This window comes from Anopheles arabiensis, chromosome 2, assembly GCF_016920715.1.
Source record: "Anopheles arabiensis isolate DONGOLA chromosome 2, AaraD3, whole genome shotgun sequence".
Classification (NCBI taxonomy): Eukaryota; Metazoa; Arthropoda; class Insecta; order Diptera; family Culicidae; genus Anopheles; species Anopheles arabiensis.
The window spans coordinates 54522670-54543472 of NC_053517.1; the positions used below are offsets into that span (position 1 = coordinate 54522670).

At 42.3% G+C, this 20803-nt stretch overlaps 2 protein-coding genes across 9 annotated transcripts in view; one reads left to right on the forward strand and one right to left on the reverse strand.

Moving 5' to 3' along the window:
• Positions 1–17229, reverse strand: part of LOC120895024 (protein phosphatase PP2A 55 kDa regulatory subunit) — a 31443-nt gene extending 14214 nt beyond the window's left edge. Inside the window, exons 1-4 of one of the 8 annotated variants that reach the window (XM_040297991.1) lie at positions 17099–17229; positions 8108–8646; positions 3238–3471; positions 2261–2569 (exon numbers count right to left, since the gene is read on the reverse strand). In XM_040297991.1, coding sequence (XP_040153925.1) covers positions 2261–2569; positions 3238–3244 — 316 coding nt within the window. In that variant the 5' untranslated portion in view covers positions 3245–3471; positions 8108–8646; positions 17099–17229. Of the gene's footprint in view, positions 1–2260; positions 2570–3237; positions 3472–8107; positions 8659–9850; positions 10032–11252; positions 11852–17098 lie in introns of those variants that run through there. The other 7 variants (XM_040297989.1, XM_040297987.1, XM_040297988.1 and 4 more) reach the window with 7 other exon arrangements.
• A 657-nt stretch (positions 17230–17886) lies between these two features.
• On the forward strand, positions 17887–20582 carry LOC120895023 (TATA box-binding protein-associated factor RNA polymerase I subunit B). The gene is made up of 2 exons (XM_040297986.1): positions 17887–18377; positions 18448–20582. Exons 1-2 carry the CDS (start codon positions 18007–18009, stop codon positions 20516–20518), a joined length of 2442 nt encoding a protein of 813 aa, XP_040153920.1. The 5' UTR covers positions 17887–18006; the 3' UTR covers positions 20519–20582.
• The last annotated feature ends 221 nt before the right edge of the window (positions 20583–20803 follow it).

Genomic DNA, 20803 nt, shown 5'->3' on the forward strand with positions numbered 1-20803 from the left:
TGGCTTTTTGGAATTAGGGACGTCACGCTAAGCGTAAACTGTAACGTAAACTTTATTTCAGTCTCCCATACAAATCAAGCGTAAACATTTTGAGTTTACGCTTCGTGTGACGTCGGTATATTATCCGACCGTACCGTGTTTGGGAGAAATTTACAATAATACAGAGAGAAGAAGACAACTCTCAAAGCGAGGAAAGCACTACTGGATATTCCACCAACAGATGGCGCTACCATCTTTTTATTACTATTTTTAAAATGTGCCAGCCGTTTACTGTCTGCTGAACGAAGTCTTTTAAGATTCCTTATAGGTTGAAATCTTGAGCCATTTAGGTCCCGTTTAATGGTCATTTAGTGAATTTGTGGCACTTGGGAAAGTTATAGGAATCTCTAAAGGTGCTACTAGATTTAGTACATGAAATTGGAATCGGTATGTCAAAGCGCGTTGGACAGAAATTACCATGGCTCAAAAAATGAAATCGGATTGTCTTATGTAGTTCTATACCGAGATGAATTTCATTGTCAGAGAGCTAAAAATACAAATAAAAGCCCATTTTTAGATTTTAAAGTAAAAAAGGAAAATTGTGCATGCACGTGGTTCTTTCCGTGCCGAGCGTCGTTTATCCGGGCTAATCGGGACTCGACCTCACCTGGATACTCGAGTAACACGGATGATCAGTCAAAGTATATATTTCATCTCAAATTCCTGAATTTTGTAAAGAAATTTATATTATGTTTTGATAAAACTTAGCCAATTTTTATTAACTTCATGCTCTTCCCATGAGAAGGTATCGCGAAAGAAATGGTAAAACATTAAGCAGAGCCGTTAAAATTGCTAGAATTTGACATCGCGAACGCATTGACCAAAACGGATAAACAATTATTTCAACTTAATTTTAAATTGTTTTTGTTAGCAAATACGTGCTCAGTGTTTGAAATAAACAGAAAAAATCAGAAATGTTGCCATTGAATAAATGTTGCCGCAACATGTTCATAGAACCGGGCCTTAAAAATCATTTTGTTCAACCGAGTTCATTTGTTGTTCATTACTGTTAAAATAAACGATCATCAAAACAGTCGTTAAAATTTACAAATGAATTCAATGCGTTCGCGATGTCAAATTCTAGGAATTTTTAACGATTCTAGTTACGACTGTTAATTTTTAACCATTTCTTTCGCGATGCCGGATATCGTTTAAAAAAGAGCTATCGAAACATTGATCTGGTTGAAAGGACCAATGTTTCGGTTGCTCTTTGTCAAACGATGTCTTTATTGCTGCTAAGTTCTGTTTGCAATTTTGAATCGTTGGTGGAGTTCATTTCTATACAACAGTTCATTTCTAAATTATTACAACTCTCCAAATTCCTGTCAAACATTTGCCAATCCCACTCGGCAAGATTACGCTTGAATACTTTGCATTTAGCTTCCGATATGAAATACAATATAGGTTTTTTTGGTGTAACGTCTTACACAGACGTCTATTTGGTGTAACGTCCTACACAGACATGCCCGGCCTATGAATGATTTCGAGACTTATTCAGTACCACGCTGTCGGATAGTCAATCCTTGCTACTTGATTGTTCTGATATAACTCTAAAAACAGAGAATAACTAGGATAACTAGATAAAACCCGGAGGCGGTCACGTGGTACAGTCGTCAATTTGCACGATTTAACAAACATGTGTCCGTCGTGGGTTCAAGACTAGAACGAACCGTCCTCCTGTAGCAAGGACTGACTAATCCGGCAGTGTGGTACTGAATAAGTCTCGAAAGCCTGCCTTAAGTATGCAGGTTTGCGTAGGACGTTACGCCAAATAGAAGTAGAAGAAACAACTATTAGAGTACAGATACATTCCCAACCTCGTAGATTTCTCTCCTATAACGTGGATTGAAAATTTTACATATATTTGCATACCTGTATTTTTGTTTTATAAATATCCTGATGTTTAAGGAAATGAAAGAAATATCTATTTTCCGAAAAATAAAAATGTTGGTACTATGTTATTATGAGCAATTTTATATTCATATTATATATGAACTATATTCAGTGCTTCGATCAACGCGGATTCACATAACGCGAAGAGTTAATGAAAGCAGTGAGCCGCGATGTACTGACTGTTGTGACAGAACTTTGTAAGACAATAGGAAACTTTGACTATGTATTGTTCGCTTCAAGAACACCACACGCGGTCCGTCGAATTTGAACTAATAAATTAAAACATAATACATTTTGTTTAGGAAAGAAATGAGCAAAAAATACTCACCACTGTTACTACTGCTGCTGTTGCTGCTGCTGCCACTGCTGAATTGCTTTTTGGTTCCATTGACGGCTGTATTGATCATGTATCCTATCTTGGTGAAGCTGGACTGTCGTATCACAGGTCGGGGTGGTATTGGCGGCGGCATATTGATGGGAGGACTATGCGGAGGGCTGGGACCGCTTGTTAACGTGTAGCTATATCCGTCAGCCGTTCCGCTGGCCGTACTGCCGGGAATGGTTACCGGGTTCGTCGTTGATCGTCCCCATCGCCCAATCGATGACGCATTTTGTCTAAAGCTTGTCTGTACTTTAGCTGTATGAAAATTTAAAAATAAAAAGCAAAACGTGTCAAATAAATTTCAGTTTTATAAATTGCAAAATCAACAATCAATGACAGGGTAACAATTAAAGGAAATCTATCGCAACCATTGGTCGATATGTCGTCTAGCCCATCCGGTAGGAGCAGCAGCGTAACACTGCACGCGTGAAATAATTGAAAAAGATAACAAACGATTCCAAGGCGATAAGAGTGTACCATCGTTTGGGTTTTGCATCGTCAACCGTCCAACCTCTTCCATCCATATTGTGCCACGCCACCTGTGGTGAATAACAATTGCCGCGTGTAATAAACTTTTTATCGTGCCACTTGCTTGGCAGACGGTGATACAATTGTTGTTCACACACTTGGAACTTGTTTACGATTTCCATGAGCACCTTCACTAGGGTACTAGTTGATCTGTCTCGCGTCTTGTTCGTTGACAGGAAGTTTTTTTTAAATTCATTTTGAAGTAGATTTTATTTCTCATCATGAGCCACAACTTTACTGGTCATAAACGCACCTAACAGAACTACCTAACACCTAACAGTTGTGCATGGGGATGTACAGTTAAATACTTTGCATTTCCAATATAAGATCCGAATGTGTATTGAGTAAAGGACAACAGCATTTGTATACAATAAAATGGTTCATGCAATACCTACACTTCATCGATTGATCGAAAGTAGATGTCTGAGACGGTGATGACCAAGTTGTCGGGGATACTGATGCGGTCGGTGTAAGTGAACCATGAAGCAAACGCGCGTAAACAAAAAAGATTGACCTCTAGCCGACGATGCAACTATCTGTCACAAGAGACTAACGTGTTTCGTACAAGCTGATAGCACTCAACATTGGTTGTTTCGGTGCCGTTATCCCTAGCTGATGTCAAGGCCACGCTGTAACGAGAGCAAAAAGAATGGATAGGAAAGTTAAGCGAATGTTTTCTGACCAGGAATGTAAATTAATAGCGTGCCATTGAACAAATGCATCCGGAAAAGTAAAGCACACTAATACTGTTCATAGTTATCTGTTTGTTTTATTGGGAGCCCATGTCACACTCTACTTCTCCTCCCATCCCACCAATTACCTTCCTCCTATTCATGTGGTATGGTGCAGAAAATATGAAGCTCTGCCTATATCAGTACGAATTGCGAGAGCAATTTTAAACAATGCGGCCGTGTGAAAATGCTGTCTTTGAAACTTGGGCTCCAGATGCAACACCACTCTAGGGATTTATTTGTCATAGCTTTATGTTTAACACTAAAGCCCGACGAGCTAGGCTGGGCTGGCTGTTTAAATAAATGTTAAATGATGGGAAAATTTGATTTGCAGTGTTTTACGAATGTTTAAAAATGCAGATCTTCTTTCCTTGTCCTTTCGAGGGGAGGGGGGAGGGAGAGGGGCTGGTCGTAGGGCAGCTTAAGCCCATGAATGCATGATGCAAAGAGAAACGAGTCCATACAGCAAGACCACACCTGACTCATTGCTCACTATTTCCAGTTAGTTTACGAAAATCCAATGCTTAGTGCGACTGAAATATGAGCTCACGACCATGCTGCAACGACCATCGTAGGTAATAAATTCAAGTTTTTAATTTTTGTTTTTTTCCTTCAAGTTGGTATAGATATTTCTTACAACCTTCGTTATCATACTCAAAGATTCAGCTTGGATTTATTACTTGATTATATAATGGTAGTGAATAGGTCTTCAATGTAAATGTAAAAATAAATGAATCTTTAAGGTATGCAACTAGAAATAATACCGATTTGAAAAGGAGCACACTATAATAATCACTCATAAGACTGCACAATGCACTGCAGCACCCGATAAGTAAGTAAACAAATAAAAAGAGGTTGAAGATTTTAAGTAGCTTGCTATCACATCTTCTAATCATCGATGTTTTCAGGCGTGGCACGTTTAACTCGACATGCCTCTAGGCATCGAGCTTCGTTCGTACTGAACCAGTTCAAAAAGTCTATACATTTGCCGGCATTATCCCCACACTCGTGCGCAACGATTTGCGCAATGTAATGCACCAACGATTAGTGCATTTGTTTACGCTTCTAGAGGTTGCTGGCGTCCCTGGTAGTGGTTGCTCGTTTCGAGCACGAGTGCCACTAGTAGGGGTGGGAGCTTTGGCACTACTTCTCGATTGACCGTTTGCTCACGTGATCATGTCTCGAGCTGTGCTGGCAAAGTGCATCAAAAGTGCGATCGATTAACTGCTCCCCAGAGCCCAGTTCCGGTAGTTGGAACCATTTAGACAGGGTGGTGTTTTTGCGGGAGATAAATTGTTATCGTGTGATTAGCGTAGCCCTCGTGGCACCAGAGCTTCCGCAGCCTTCTACACCAACCCTTACTGTGATCGGACGTAATCTTACTCGATGATCTTGAGGTGTTCATGCCTTCGATATTATCTATACACAGACGATAGGCTGTACGCACTCGTATACAATAAACCATTACACTATATTGCACCATGATCCATGTCCGGTAGTGGTGGTGGATAAGTGCAAGCAAAGCAATCGGCGACCATCTGCCGCGTAGTTAGTAAGTTAGTTTGTTTAGCGCCTCTGTGACATGTCTTGCGCCATGGTGGTGATGTGAATGTAAAAGCGTTTCTATTGTACATAATTCGTCATGGCGTGTGTTGTAGGCACGATTAGGATGGACGATGAATGCAACAATTTTCAGTAAACCATTATTTCTAGTAATTATATTATCATAAAACCATCTCATTTCACAGATCAAATAGTTAAAACATCGATCGACACAGACCGGTGACACAGTAAATGAATTTGCACATATCATAATTCATGAGCTGGGAGTGTCCCCCTATCCAAGGAAGGCTGCTTAGCTCCAACGATTCCAGTAAGAAAATACCTTACAAATTTCCAAGATTGCCTGGAAGATCACTATATATGTATTGAATGTCTTAATAGTAAAGGATACAAATGCGCAGGACGTGTAAACGTTGTTCTTGTAACAAAAAAATCAGAAATTTTAGATATTAGGAGTTTTATAAATTTTTTAAATTTGATGATTTTTTATGAGTTAAATGCCTGTGATATTTTTTGACATATTTATCAGATTTTTCTGATCTTATCTGATATAAGATATTCACAAGATTCTATTTCCAATTTTTTAATGTACTTAATGCATAACTTTGTCTTTGCTTCGTATGCAAACATATTAACATAGTTTAAATATTATTTAACTTTAACTGAAATACTTAAACGAACAAAGGACAAATACTTAAAATGTTTAAAAATTAATTAAAAGGCCTTTCAATTTATTGCTAGTAGCTTCGTTGTTCTAAATAATACTAATGAATGTGAGAGTCATTAGCATGCTCTTCAGTTCTTCTTCAGTGATATGCACGTTTTCGTACCGAAGAAAGACAACATCTAATTTAACAGTTTTTCGAAACGGTCAATCCCGACTTACGACAAGCTACCACACCAAAAACCGTCCCAAGTAGGAAATAATGAGGGCAAGATGGTCTAAACACACACACACACATGGCACATTCGTATACCATAAATATCTTCGTTAAGCGTAATTTACGCACGTGCAAACATACCGAATCGTAGATTTGTTTTTCCGTGAACGTTGGTCCGTCAACGCCCAACACCCGCGCATTCGTAGCAGGGTAAGCGATCCACCCCGTTTTCCCCTAACCAACAACAACAAATTGTCTCATCGTCGCAAAACGCACGGCACGGCATCATGATGCCAGCCTGCCCATCGTCATCATCATTTTTGTAACCATATCGTTATCGTGTCGGTGCTGGGTTGCTGTTGTTGTGTTATTGTTTTCATTCCACATCCCAAGGTCAGAGCACTGATGGCAAAAAAACGTATCCAGCAAGCGAGCAGTACCGAACACGTCGAAGATGGTGAACTAAGCTGTGGATTTGTGCGAGGTTTCGAATTGATGGATAAACTTTGATCGATTATTCACGCCCCTTCAGCTGGTAGGCAGAACGGCAGATAGACTGCAAATCAGACTTCAAGATCATTCCGTTTCTTGCACCTCTCTGTTCGTGATGTTGTTTTTTTACATTCTATCGATATGACTAATTAATGCCGCAAAAGTGTTAAAAATCGCTCGGTTTAACGTTCTGGATTTTGTTGGTACGGAACAAGGTGCCACCGTGTATGCATTATAGCCATCTTGCGCATATGTATGAATCAAAATCCATAACGATTATCTGGGAACGAAGATGTAGCTGTAAACAAAAATAAAACGTATCGTGGCGAGAGAAAGGATTCCAGCTGGTATACGAAAGGTTTGAAAGGTAGGTCAGCGCAGCGAACAAACGCAGCAACGGCAACCTTCGCCCCAATCGTACACGATGTCAATGGAAAGGAAGGCAAGTAGGTAACGCGAGTGACCGAGTGTGACTCCCCGCCGAAGGCGACGGGGAACTTGGAGGTGGACAATATGACCAAACATGGCACAGACCGGTTGCCATCGGTCGAGGTTTGTCGTCGGGAGGTCGCGCCGAACCAGTGGCATGCCCTACCCGGTGGCCATAACCTCGGGGGATAGATTTGATGCAAAGACCACAACGGCGATGCGGTACGAACGCGATCCGTCGTCGCGATTACGTGCACATGATCGTGTGCTTACCGATTTAAAGGATCGCCATATTACAACTGAGTTGTGCAAACACTGCCCTGCTCGGGTTGTCTTGTGTCCTCTCTAGGCAGCCTGCACACGCACGAGAGTGTACGCCAACCGTGCACCTAACACAGAGTTGTCACGAATATTCACACAAGAGAGACGGCTGTAGTCGAGGTTTTTATACTCCTTTTGCTTCATCCCCCCGTGGTCAGATCGGTTAAATTTATGGGCAAACCCCGGGCGTAGCAAACATGGCGCCAGGGGAAGAGCAAGATGCGATAGTGATGACGATCAGTGGTGGCGTTTGATGCCAGGCCAGCACGGCTTTTTTTAATGTGCGGCTCAAATTAGAACATTTATGGCATTAATTTAGTGCGAGTGTGCAAAGTGCGAAATTAATTTAAACAGTCACTAATCAACGTTCCTAAATAAGATATGCTGCTTGGGATGGTAGCTTGCGTAGTGCTTCTTGCTAGTCACTCTTCTAGTTTTGGAACGCGTAATGTAGGTCGGCGGGATATACAACAGTAAGTACACATCGTTCAATTTCCATTCAAATATTCATTCAAGTCCGTTTCTCCGGATTTTTGTTTTTACCCAGTTAGTACAAAATATCACATTCACTTGCTACTTGCAACGGTTGATGCCGGTTCGAGCAAGCGGATATTGACAAAGGCCTCGTGATTGCTACCGCGCGCCGCACAGCGGAAAGCTGCTAATTAACGACACCAATGCTAGCGAGAAATTTACACCACGAAATAGCCACTCAGAACCATCCATTCTGTTCGAATATACGCATCGACATTAATTATCGCTTCTTCATGCTTTACCACGTGACATGCAGAAAGCGCTAGAAATGCTTTCTTGACCAACTTCCAAGGCCTAAGAACCGCTTGGCTTACCTTGTCAGTTTGGTCGTCTTGCTCGCCGTGCTCGAGTTGATCGATCAATTTCCTATACCGAGGGTTCAGTTTTCAATTCACACTACACAGAACTGCACTTCCGGTTCAAGCCGATCAAGGCCTTCACCCCGCATGGGAGCGTGATAGCACAATAGGCTGAAGATAGCACACTGTGTCGCTGCTGTTAGCTTTAAGGCAATGTGTGACAGCCGCTGTTGCTCCTTTTCCAGCGAAACTTGATCGAATAGATCGAATTCGGCAGGGGTTCCCCAACGATCACCCGTGGGGTCTCTCGGTGAGGCATCCACAGCAAGAGCAAGAGGCATTGAGTGTACACTTCCTGTTGCGTTCTCCAGTTCGTTCGCTAAACAATCACTAAACCGGATCAGATGTTGTTCACTAAAAATCTACACAACTGCTGCACTAAACGGCACTACACTGGGATAAAGTTCAAGTCAAAGTTGACTATCGCAATGTCGGTGTGTTGCTTGTACACATTCGGCACTTGAAGCTTACGGCAATCCGATCAAAGTGTTGAACTGCAAAAAGAGCTGTGTTATAGTCGTGAGTTACCCTCTGGTTATCTTCGTGGGTTGTTTTGTGTGCACATTTTTCACTAATTTAATCACTACAGTTAAAGAATTCTAAGGAGTTACATCGATCCATTCACCGCTGTTAACGCTCTTAAAGTCTTTATACAAAAATAAAAATGCTTTTATATGTTTTTGTGTTGTGAGAGTTTTTAAACAATTATCACTCGAGAACATTAAATGTGTTAAAATACACACACACACAAACGATAGTGTAACAAAACCATGCACACATACACTAACACTAAAACTCTGCTGATCCTGTGGTCAGCCTCATAAAAACTCAAGCTTGAACTTCGCCATCTTTTGTAAACCACCAAGAAACAAGTACAACAGATGAGACGGAATGAACTCGGGGGTTGAGGGTGAAAGGGATATAATTTATGAAACAAATATAATTATCACTATCTTACTAACATAGATAATCCCCAACCGGTTGTCCGGCAGGTAAGATCCACGTTCCGTAGCAAAAGGTACTCGAGATGGTGATGTTGAATATGTCGTTTTGTGTTTTTCTCTTCTTCTTGTGACAACTTTTTGCGGTTGCTTACCTAACCCTGGCCAAGCTGATTAGCCGTTAGCCTCCCCCCGACTATTACAAGGTGATGATGTTTCAAGAGCGGTTTGTGTGAAAACAAAACAACTTTGAAAGATAAGAACGTTTTCCATCTTGGGTTGAAGTTGAAGCGGCGCCGAGACACACAAATCGTTCGGCAGTATTGCTAAGGTAAGAATTTGTAGTAGCTAGGATGGTCTATTTTAGGTGAACAATATGAACAGCAACACCAAACTCATAATGAGTCAACGAATCAGGGTAATAGCTGCACCTAAAACGTCTATTTTGTTATTCGATCTTTGGGAGGTTTACAATGTTTTCACAGTTGTATTTTCAAGCTTACTGAGTGTGTGTATTTTTTACCACCACAGTCATCACGACACGCCAGCCGTAGGATTCCTGGCCAGACACTTTTTTATCTTTATCCATGTATATCAAGTCACGTTGTCCTTGTCGTTGTCCGAACGTTGTGGAACGGCACCGAAAACCGCGTTTCTATGCTAATAACAACATCACACACTCATACACATAAAAATAATATTAATACGATCAAACGGGGGCACACGATCGCGATCGTGATATTTATTCACCACCCACCGAGAATAGCACTGAAACCGATGCTGCTTGAACAATGCAATGCCGTTGGGCCCCCTTTCTGTACACGCGACACGCGTTTAGCAAGACTCGTGCGACACGACGTTCATCGACGGAATGAAGAACCACGCTGCCCAACGCAAGCATCGAACCGACAAATCCGACCGACTAACCTCCAATCGCCAAACTGAACGCATCAGTGAACAGTGTGTTTGAATGCTCTTTTCCACCGTAACGTAAATAGCAAGTAAGTAAGAAGAGAGAAAGATAGAGATACAGAAAGATAGAGACGAGATGAGTGAGAGAGAAAGAAATAGAGAGAGAGAGAGAGAGAGAGAGAGAGAGAGAGAGAGAGAAGGAGAGAAGTAATATTTATGCGTGAGTATTTGTCAGTGTATATGCATGGGTGTGCATGTGATTGTATTTGTGTTGTAAAAAAGATAACACGCGCTCACAATTTGATAGCGGTTCTGTTGAAGAGGATTCTCCATCTCGTGAACAATGGAGTGTGTGGAGCACAAAATATAACAATATTTTTTTTTAACACTGCGAAAGGCACACACATAGACAGAAACGTACGAAAACACTAGAACCAGACCGTAGGTTGTGCGCATCTGAGCGGGAGAATATGCATCCGCGAGGCTGCTCCGGCTTGTACGGATTGATCCGATGGAGACGCACGATTGTTGTTGACTCACAACGTGGGAGCGCACGCGTGCGTATTTGCATTTTTTGCACCATTTTTTTCTTCTTCGATTTCGCTCTCTTTTCTCCGAAGGCAATGTTCAATGGTATTTGGGATTGGGGTTGTTTTTTTGCGAATCAAAATTTACATATTGGCATGTGTGTTTGTGCTTGCATTTGATTTTTGTTGCCATCGTTGCTGCTCATCGTTGCCCACCGGCATTTGATAAGATTGATTGTCGGAGGAATTGGAATGGGTGTAATCGAACACCTTCGGTTCCGTTTCGTTTGTGTGCTACGGTATCGTGAAGCTTCGTGTATGTTCGTTCGGGTTCAGGTTCTTTAAGGAAACCGCAAAAACCACACAACCTACGGCACAGAGCAAACATACAATACCGACCGGCCCATGCACGTTCTGTTTTACTTTGCCCGCTTTATTGGTTTGCCTCACTCTCTCTCTCTCTCTCTGTCGAACACCTCATCATCTTCATCGTCATGTTTATCTACGACTTGGACGCCGTGCGTCACAAGCTAACCTGTGTGTTTGTGTGTACCGCGAATGCGTTTGTGCTCATCCTTTGAGGCAGGAAGTGGGCAAAAATGTTATTTGTATCTTTAGACAACAATACTACACTAAAACAGAGAGTTCGTTTACACCTTGCAGAGCCATCACAACACTAGAAATAATATATTTTTTTTTGCATTTGCCATTCAATCTTACCGTGTTGTGCGACGCGAAGAAATCACGGACGGTGAAAGATCCAGACCCAGTTCTATCTGTCTTTTCTTTTTCTTCTCTTTTTATGCTGTGACACATTTAATTCGCGTGTTCGGATAAATAGCAGAATCAAAGGCCATATTCATGCATTATTAACACGCCTCCTACCATAGAAAATATTCGCCGAAGACGGTTCGCATCATCAATTCGACATCATGTTGAAAGCTTGATGCATAATTTAGCATCGAGTTGAAGCTTTTCCACCACCTTTTCCTTGGTGCTATGTGTGTTAACCTCTTCGTTATTTTCCATATATACCAGCAATGTACGACACATGAGTTCGCATTCACGTTATGAGTTCAATATTGCCATAGACCGAGCCCTATACTTCTCAGCCATAATATGCATCACAGCATTCCAATATTTTTCAGCTTGAGCCAACTCTATCTAGATCACTCGTAGATAAATGGAGCAAAATAGCAATGAAACGATATAGTGCTTTCACAAAAAAGTGGTACCGAATTATCAACACCGAAATTATCAGGCAAATGAACAACAAAACGGTAAATTATTTTCAAATAAACTTGTTTGCTTTCACTAATCACTCAAACAATTCCATCATCTGCATCAATATTGAAGTATTCGGTACGCAAACTAACAACTCGTTTTCGCCGATCGCCTTGGTTGCTTGGATTATGCATTCAATGCAACGTTTGCACAGCAAAACTATCGTGCTGCTCCTGTGTCTAGACTTCCAACACCGAACACCGGACGAGCGTGTACTGCAGTGCGAATCGCACAATATCGATAGTAACCTTGCAGTTCCGGTTGCACTTACACATTACTGCTAGGTGTTTACCTTTACCGTACCCTCCCTCCACCGAATCGCACTGGCAAGCCGAATGCACACGATCACCTTAGATCTATCGCTGCCAGACGACGATGCTACAAAAAGGTGCGGCCAATCGGCGTATTTGATCGAATCATAAGTTGGCGACCGCACTTTAGCCACAAAACGGAAGCTTACGCTTTAAGATTTATGAACATTAGTCACGGCGACGAACACGCGAGGCATGACGATCACAGAACCTTGAGTTTGGCGCAAACCGATACTAAACAATATCGCACATGTTGGGCGCATATCGCAACGGCATTGTAAATTGCGTTCAACTACCTTCGCTGGTTTGATAAGCATTCAAGTGAGAAACGTCTGCATTCCATCACCGCTAACCCTTATTTGCGAATACATAATATGGAGTCTGTAACAGCAGGAAACCAGTAATAGATAGTTTTTTCTCGATATGTCCAAACCAATAATATGTTTTCAAATAAAAAATACCCGTTTAACACGAGCCAGAGGCAAATTATCACCATTTCATAATAGCAGCAATTTTGATTGCAGTGGACCACGCCACGTTTGTGGCAGGAAATTATTTCGTGTTCAAAATAAGCGTCTGACACCGATCATCCATCCGCAGATAAAATGGTCCAGAAATGGAATCAGCCCAGATCGATTGCTGCTTACATGTACAATTATCGTGCAGCCGCAAAAGCTGCCCAAACATTGACACACCTATTTAAAGTCAGCCCGAGTCGTCGCGTCTGACAACCGAAATGAGAGTTGGCTCAGTTTTACATATTGTGGTTATACGTTTATGTCAAAAATCTGTAGAGCGTTTTGAAATTAAGTTGTTTTCTTTATTATCAAAAGACTTTTTTTTTGTCTTCCTTCTAGCCAACTTGTATTTTATATCAACTTTACTGGAACTTGGCATTCAAACTATTCATCAATGCTTCCATTTTATTTGAATCAATTTAATGTGTACATTTTTTACGAATTCGATGAAAATAATCGTGTTAAATAGTAGATCGATTATTTTTAAATACATTACAATTTTGATTTTTATCTTGCTTTGAACCGTAAACCGTTGAATCATATGCTTTTTTATCTTAAAATGTCTCATCCCAATCCCTCACTTTGCCCCCAATGAGGGAGCAAACGCTTTGAGGGGTGTATGGAACGTTGGGTTAGCAAATTGAAACAGCTTTACCATACTCATGGGACGGCAGATGCGAAACAAACAGGACCCGACAGTCCTATCCATCTACTACCGTCCTAGCAGCCGCCCGACCGCGGACGGGGCCCTACCAACAGAAGGAAATAGGAAAAAGGAAAAGGAACTAATTCGATAGATAGCCAGATATGTAAATAAACAGCGCGTCACACGAGCCTATGTATGTTTATTTTTAACCTTTTTAAAATATACAGCGAAAGGGCAGGATTGCTCTTATGCTGATGCCCTACATGGGATGTGATGTTTCTCCGGAACGACGATATCCTATCATACCGCACACTCGTCGTTCCCAACACGTTGCGTGAAAGCTAGACTGAACCATTGGAGTGCACCCCTTCTCTTTTTCCTTCCCAACCATGCAGTCAACCATGCTCCAACATCAGAGCAGTGTGGGTGCCAAGTGACCAAGAAAAGCTTGCGTCGAGCAATGTGAAATTTTAGCTCCCATACCTTTTTGTAACGCCAAGTAAAACGGGGGAAACACCGCATAGTTTATGTACTGTCCCCGAGTTCCCCACACACAACTGGGTGCCGTGTTAATTATGGCCCAAATGCTCGCTGGTAATCATTCAGCCGGCAAATATCGCTCACACGCAGACCCAGAGCACCTCCAGCCGGGCTGAAGCTCCCACGAGCGTACATGTGTGCAGGCACTTTTAGGCTCTCGAGCGTGCCCTCCAAACGTGTAAGGTTAAATTGCCTTCCCCATCCGGACGGCACCTTAGTATCCCTTTTTCTTTATCGAGCACGCAGAAGGAAAATAAAACCCGCCCAGAACAATCGCGTATCGCTCGGAGCGACCGAGCGGCTTGAAAGGACCCTCTTAAACGGACCTTTTTTTCTGCCAGCCCAGAAAAGCTTCCTGGCCACCCGCAGCAGCTTAACTGCTAGCTTGACGGTGGGGTAATTTCTGCACACATGGAAAAAAAGTGTATTCGTGCGCTCGCGACGTGTGCCAATCAAATGAAAATGGAATTCAAGCACGAAGGAATGCATCATACGTTCTGTTTCGGGATGCATCGCAATTGCAGCGGCCGAGGGATGAAAAGCACCAACAAAGGCCTTCCTCAATGACGCTATACCGCTGAAGCTGGAACCCTTTTGTTCTTGCTACACATCTTTCTGTGTCTGCGGTTGTGTTGTGGACACAGCCCACCGTGTCCTTGGTGGGCGTGCTTGGTACACTACCTGTGTCGTCAGTCTCAATTCACCGTCCTTCTTCTCCACTCTTTCGTCACAGATGTGTGTGTGTTTTGTGTATTGTTCTCGTAGCGATTCCTGTGCCTTATCAACAAAATGTACAACCACATCTTACAAGCGATGCATTCACCGGCCACAAACAACCACGGTTTACCACGATTCTCTGTGGCGAGTTTAAAAAAACTGCATCCCACGTATCTGCGCTTCCCTCCCGGCTGGTTCGCGGTTTCCATTTCCATCAGTATCACACCATGCTGGGGAAGGATGTTGGATGCTGCGGCACATCATCATCATCAAACCAACCAACATAACACACGCACACGGACAATGTTGGGATATAAAAGGTACCACTTACTCACCGCCGTGTGATAACCCCGCACCGCGCCATCACCAAGTGCCGACAGCCTTTCGTGTATCCTTTTTACCGAAACCCGTACCGAGCGCCCCCGCCAAGACTCATTACCATTCAGGATGGGACAAGAGTAGGCAAGCTTCTTCAATTTACTTAGCATTTTAGCACGATACTCGCTGGCTTTCATCTTCTTTGGTACCCCGCTTTTCCTCGGGATCGTGTGACATACTTGTAGTTGGCGCAAACGCAAGCGACCATGATTTTTGTTTTCCTCGCCTCGCGCTTTCTTTCGTGTTCGGTCGTAGTTGTTGAGTCTGTTGTTGTTTTTTTCAGTACTGATGCTGACGATGACGTTGGTTACTGCTCATCCAAAGTGGAGGCTGCGGATGGCTTCACAATCATTTGCATTCATCGATCGAAAACTTTCCGCACAGTGCTGCTCCTCCCAGCGTCTACTGTTAAGCGACTATGAGGTTTATATGTGAACGAAGTTTGTAGCCTTGTTCGTGTCCTTAAAATTATTTTATTTAGTTTTTAATGTAACACACAAATGCCATAAAAAATAACTCTTGCATCATAAACGTAAGGTCAAATTGACCTATATCAATGTACAAAATACCTCAAATTAGAGGAATCCCTGTACATCTAACATGGGTGTAATCAATTTGCTTTGCAGGTTTACATGCAGGCTAAATATACCGTCAGCACCAAAGGCTTTACATGATTACTGGTGTATATAACTGCTACCCTTGCGGCTTGTCTATCTAGTTGTATGGTGTAAAGAATTTTGCTAAAAATAATATCACCGCTCCATTAACAACACAACCAACCCATGTCAGCCCAAATATCTCCTGTGATGTTATAAGCACATTTCGGGGCTATTAAACCTTCATAAATCTCGATGTGTGTGTGTGTGTTGGAACGGAGTGGGCAGTGGGTGACGCGAGCCTGCCCATGCCCAACCATCGGAACCGTTCCCGACAAGACTAATTTTGATCATGTGAAGAGCGAAGGCTTTTTTCCGCCCTTAGTCAGCAAAAAGAGAACAAGAAACACAATCCAAAAGCAGGAGCGGGAATGATAAACAGTGAGTGCCAAAAGGCGCACTCGGTAGATGATAAGGTCAGGTTCTGCCAGATTTTCATCGATCGAACCGGTGAAGGGCATTAAATATTTACGAACAACGTTTCGCAAACGCTGGCACGAGCAGTTTCGCCCAACTTTCCCTCCCATTCTCACTCGATCTCTCAAACTTTCAATCATTCTCGCTCTCTTTCGCTTCTCGCCTGCTTTGTATCCTTCTCTCCGTGTCCGTGACCTCTGTAACACGTGGCCGGTACTAGGCGGCTCCATCGGGTTTCGAAACCCGAAAATCTCTGACCGATACGCAAACCCGGCTCGAATGCTGCAGCCAGCTGTTGCGGCGTGCGCTTGTATTTTGTGCGTTCACGTGAGAGTGTTTACGTGTAAATCTCAGATGAGCAGCACACACGAAAAATCCCTCCGGGGTTTTCCATACCGACGCGTTCTGCGCGTTTCGTCCGATCTTACCCCACCTTCAATCATGGCAAATTTGTTTTGTACAAAAAAAAACACACACACACATTTACAAAAGAAAACCTGTACAATTGTGGGCACACAGGTCACGTAGCGATCGAAAATATTGTTTTAATTTGTTTCTACCCGGGTGAAATGGGTGGTAGAAGTCCTATGATGCCATAGGAAGACGGGGAACTCTTTTCGTGCGGTGACCACTTTGTTGCGAAACACTGTTGACTTTGGGCTTGGTAAAACATGCAGACAAACGGAAACACGTACCATTATCTTAAGGAAGGAATAAAGGAAGCTAGCAGGAAGTACGAGATATTTGTACTCAGTTTACACAGCGCATTAAGAATGTTCGAGCAAATATTTGGAGGAAGGCAAGATTGGTTAAACATTTGCAGACTTACTAAAGTAGGTACGAAGTTTTCAAGAATGAAAAAGCTACTGTAGTGAATTTGAGCGCTCTTTTACTTCTTCATATGTTGCATGTCTAAATTACAACTCTGGTTGATGTCTGATGCTTCATTTCAGAGCATAGTAAATATTGTTCAACTCAATGTTTTATCACCTTTCAGCAAGTGTTGCAAAATATGTATACATTTACATTTTACGTTACACCTTAATTAAAACTGAAACAACTACTCCCTGAACTGTTGCAACATAACTTCAACACTTACACAGGCAATAGCGAAAACGACACAAAACACTTGCACAAAAACTTTGTTCCTATCGGAGTTGTAAATTGTACTCGTCAAATATTCCACACTTCAAGCTAAATATGATTAGAAAGAATAGGGTCGCTCGAAAGAGCACATGAGCGTACGCACGGGCACGAAAAGTCGACTGAACGAGTAAAGCGAATCTGAGCTGAAACGAGCGAAAGCTTTTCGCGCGCAATGGTTTTCGGCTCCCTTTCCCTTTCAACACACACACTTTCGAACGTGCGGATATGCCCCTTTTCAAATGAGGTGTGTGAGTGTGAGTGTACAACAACAACAAGGTTGTAATATATTATGTGCCAGGGTTATTAACCATCAACTTTTAGCACGATGCATAGGTCACTTACGAAAAAGGGGTCTTTGGGATGATCTAGCTGTATATACTCTTGATTTTACAACGCCAGGCATGGATCGAATCTCACGTAAACCGTATAACTGTATGTAAGTATGCGCCTTACCTTAAAGGTATTTTTCGTACTCCGTAATCAAAACATATGTATGTAGTTTGAAGTTTTGTTTTTTTTTTCGATTTTATATGCTGCTGATACGATCAACATATTTTACAAATAGCACATGTTCACATGTAAAATATCATAAATATTAAAAAGTTGTTTGTCCATTGCTTTCCTATCGTACGATTTTAAAAATTATTATTTTAATTAAAAACGCATGGCGATCGCCCACTGTGAGGTATAATGTCATTACAAAAAGTCACTCAGCTGTCATAGCTTTGTTGTTTTTTTTTCTGCTTTCGGTACTGTACACCGCATTGTTATTGTTTCTATGAAATTTGTTAACAAAACAGTACCGGATTTAATTTTACTTTGCGCCACCAAGAATGGGCTCATAACCGAATTGTGTGAAAAATGACGGAACCAAACGATATTTGTGAAGTGTGCGGCCTCGGTGATTTTATTTTAGAGGATGGGTTTTATTATTGTACAGAATGCGGTACGAAACTACTAAACAAACGTGAAATTGTCGATGATGAGGTAAACGTGGGGTGTCAGACGACCATACGACGTGATACCGGGGTAGAAAATAAAATTACCAGCTGGGAGCAGATGAACTACTTTCTGCATGGCCTTACGGAACGCTTAATCGAGTTAGGTGCTCCAGAGGAGCTGAAGTCGACGGTGTTGCAGATATGGTGTGCCTATCTAAATCAGGCCGAAATAGCATTCTTCCACAAACGGCAACGAAAGCGCCCACGGTTGCCCCTAAATAATAAGAAATGGTACGTGTTGACGATGTATGGCAAAAAGTCCAATCCATTCTAATGCTCAAAACTGTACCTCCTGTTTCAGGGATCTCAAATTGCTGTTCAACCGGGAGATTCCAAAGCGAGCCAAACGAAAGGGGGAGAAATTAGAAGGCGATATTGCAAAACGAGTTCGGAACTTAAACAAGGATCTATCAAAAGCTGACCAGGATGCATTCACACAAAGTCAGCCTTCGGATTTGGAATCTACAATAAGCACACTGTCTACCTCAATGCAGAGTTCCTCGAATACGGCCCACTTACCGTTAAGTTATAAGTTCAACAGCCGAGCACGCAACCAACTAGTAGACAAATTCCGCCTTCCTGAGGAACACATCGATTGGCACGAATTAGAAGCACCAACAGATGCAGATTGCCATCCCTTCCCCTACTCGCCTGGTAAACTAAAAAACGTTCATGATATAGACAATTGGTCATATCTCTACCGCAAAACTGTTTTGCTCGCCATATTAAGCATCGCGTTAAATCAAGTGCGCAGCTCAATACAGACAGCAGATCTGTTGCGATGGATAGAGGAGGGACATTTGCCGTTCCATGATTTACGGCAGTTCCTACCGGAGGGTTTGCACGCTGCCTGCTATTCCGAAACGGTGGCTCATCTTACGACAACGTTTCAGGGATTCATCAAATGTCGAGTAATCTCATCGCTGATAGCAGCAGATCTAGAAATTGTGCCGATTGAACCAGATCTATCCGCTCTTTGTCATCGTTTTCTAAGCGAATTGGCACTGCCGCTAGACCTTGCACCCTACATTACCAAAGTGATAGCAATTTCGCCTCCGATTAAGCGGAATAATGTATATAACTACTTTCCAAAGTACGAAGCGCACGCCATGAAGTACATACTGTTCGTTATGAAACTTCTCTTTGGTTTGGACGGTGTAAACGAAACCAAACTAGATGCCTCATCAAACAAACTTAACCATCGAATTGAATCCTTCAACAGTCTCCCGAAATTGTTCGTATGGAGTGAATGGCAACGGTATGTGGCGATGCGACGCATCATACTGGAACAGTTGCATTATCCAACAAACCACTCGCGAACCCAATCAATTGTAAACCGTCCAATAGAAAAGGATCTCTTTCTACACTTCTTCGAATCGCGCATTGTTCCGGACGATGATAACACAACAGGCTACAAAGCAGGCATAGATCGAGCATCGCATCGACCGATACAGGAGCGTTTATTTAAAAATCTCCATTCTTTCATATCATCAACGATGGATAAACATCCAAATCTAAACCATAAACGATCGAAAAAGCATATTACGTTTGAGCATAGCTTGCAGCCGCAACGTGCCTATCTGGCAGAAATACTGGAGATGGAAGAGGCCGAACGGCATTACGTGCACATCCCTGAATATATGCAAACGGATCACAGCAAACGAACGGTAGTGCCGTTCATCAATCCAATGCCCCTCAAAATGCATATTCTCACCCACCACCGACTAAGATTGGTGACGAAAAAGATTAAACCATCGATGAAGCACATTCGGATGGCAAAATACAACTCACACACTACGAACGTCGAACTGTACCTGGCCACAAACAAATTTGCTCATGTTCTTTGTGTAAGTGATAGTGATTCGAGCGATTCCGAGGACAGCGACGGACCCAGTAACATTTTGGATTACATCAATGCACGTGCCCAACAAAGACAGCTTAGTCCCGATGAACTGTTCCACAAAACGCTTTGCGAGAATGCACTGGAAGAAATGGAAGCTGATCTACGCGCAGCGGAGTTTAAACATGGTACCAATTGGGATGCGGATTTGTCTTGGATGCAAGAGATTACGAACGAAATCAACCCGTTCGAAAACAATCCTCCATTGGACGAAATCTTGCCAGATGAGCAATGCTGCAGTGAAACTGTGCAGATTGCCCTGCCGAACTATCACTACTGGGTAAACAATGGCAACATCAAAGACATTTCATCCGAAGTTTTCGAGCAGGAGTATCTTTCGCTCTTTCCCGCCAGTTTTCAATTCCTGCTTCGAGAGGCAGCATACGTGGCACACCTATCGCCACATGAGCTGTACTTTGAACTGAATGAGTTAGAAAAAAACTATTTTAAAACATATCGTCGAATAAAATGAAGTGTGGCGAGAAGAAAAGTTCTGTACACAGTTGCTTGAGACTCGTTCATTTGCAGTAAACTGAGCAGAAAAGCTTGTGATAATTCGAAAATATGTGTGTTTTATGTCCGTATTTCGGAACTTTAGAAATCAGCGATCGGAGACTAGGGAACATTGGCAGGTAAATTACATAAATCAGACAGTTAGCATAGCTACCAGCTTAGCTTACAACAATCTGCAATCAATACAATCTAATTACAAACCTGCTTTATATTCTAACCCACTTGAAAAGCGATGCATTTTGTG